The sequence below is a fragment of the Cupressus sempervirens genome, chromosome 10, assembly GCF_028749045.1.
Source record: "Cupressus sempervirens isolate cs-2001-9-10 chromosome 10, ASM2874904v1, whole genome shotgun sequence".
Lineage (NCBI taxonomy): Eukaryota > Viridiplantae > Streptophyta > Pinopsida > Cupressales > Cupressaceae > Cupressus > Cupressus sempervirens.
Window position 1 is genome coordinate 728,178,295 of NC_143127.1, and position 1,389 is coordinate 728,179,683.

Consider the following 1,389-nt stretch of genomic DNA (forward strand, 5'->3'; position numbering starts at 1 on the left):
GTACAACAAAACTAATCGTGATCTCAATACTATTATTGATATTACCAATGCTAAAATGAATAATATTCCCGTTTGTTTGCTGGAATTACCTTGGAATAGGGAAACGGGAATAGAAAAATTGGAATAAATCTATTCCAATTTTGGCCCAAAATGAGAATAAATCGAATTCTAATTTTTTTTTGGAATTTGATTTATTTTCATTTTGGGCCAAAATTGGAATAGATTTATTCCAATTTTCCTATTCCCGTTTCCCTATTCCAGGGTAATTCCAGCAAACAAACGGGGCTATGGGTATACTATCTTGAGAAGATTAAGATTAAAAGGAATCCTTAGAAACGAAGCGGTGAGAGTTGATAAGAAAAAAAAGTGGCTCAAAGAGAAAAATAAGCCTTGAGATGCCCAGCAGCTGTATTTTTTGCTGGAGATGCCCAAAATCGAAGCTTTTCGTGGCCCTGGGAGGGTTCGATCCGGGATCAACATGAACGCCCAGTCGCGGCTGGAAGCCATGCTTTTGTCTCGGAGGTCCAGTTCAGATATCACTCCTCTTGCCTCCTCTTCTTCGCCGTGTCCTGTTTCAGGGAGTTCTTCGCCCATGAAAGGGGAGGATGGGTCGATTAGGGTGAAAGTGAGGGTGAGCAAAGCGGATTTGGCTCGATTGTCTCTGCAGAGCGAAAATAGTTCCGAAACTGTGGCAAAGCTTCTGGACATGTGTCTACAGGACGGTGAGCACAAAAAGATGGAGTCTTGTAGCCCCAATTCGGTACAAAATCATGGCTTTGAAACGCCCCGCCGATCCTGCACAAAAACAACGGTATTGCTTCGATTTTGTTTATTTTTTCTTTAGTTTGATTTTCACTGCCAAGATTTGAAATTGATGGACCATATTTTTTCGCTGATTACTGTTTGAATTTATCTGTGCAGAAAAATCGTGTGAGATTTCTATCTGATGTGCCGAATGCGGAAGTTTACTGAAGGACGAGAATCTGAGAAATGAAATTTAGAGTAATTTGGAACTGAATTTTGTATAGTCTAGTTGTACATAACTGCTTTAAGTCGATTGAAAGCATTTAGGATTCTTTCTACAGTTTAATCATACGCAGAGACGTATGTGGTTGTAAGGAGTCATGTTGACGGATTGGACGTAATAATGCTACTTTTATTTGACAAGACCTGGGTTTGATGAGGGCTCAATTTCATGTAATACTTTTTCAATTTTGTCGGATTTAGGGTACGATATCTTTGAATAAGGTAGCGATCATTTTTATTTAAACAAGTTGGGGAAGCGGGTAAAGGGTACTCATTGGCGTAACGTAATGGTGTTTATTTTTTCTTTACTAGTGTAATATTTTTTCGGGATGAATAGTCCATTTCTATTAGTAAAATAATATA

At 38.6% G+C, this 1,389-nt stretch overlaps 1 protein-coding gene across 1 annotated transcript; it reads left to right on the top strand.

Annotated features, from left to right (window-relative positions):
* Positions 1–326: 326 nt before the first annotated feature.
* LOC149535894 (uncharacterized) lies at positions 327–1,167 on the top strand. The gene is made up of 2 exons (XM_089804444.1): positions 327–811; positions 922–1,167. Exons 1-2 carry the CDS (start codon positions 425–427, stop codon positions 970–972), a joined length of 438 nt encoding a protein of 145 aa, XP_089660570.1. The 5' UTR covers positions 327–424; the 3' UTR covers positions 973–1,167.
* Positions 1,168–1,389: the final 222 nt, after the last annotated feature.

Excerpts from the sequence above, each read along its gene's own strand:
- LOC149535894 (XM_089804444.1), top strand. The coding sequence starts at position 425 with ATGCCCAAAATCGAAGCTTTTCGTGGCCCTGGGAGGGTTCGATCCGGG. Across the intron at positions 812-921 it reads GATCCTGCACAAAAACAACG|AAAAATCGTGTGAGATTTCT; the intron begins GTATTGCTTCGA and ends TTATCTGTGCAG.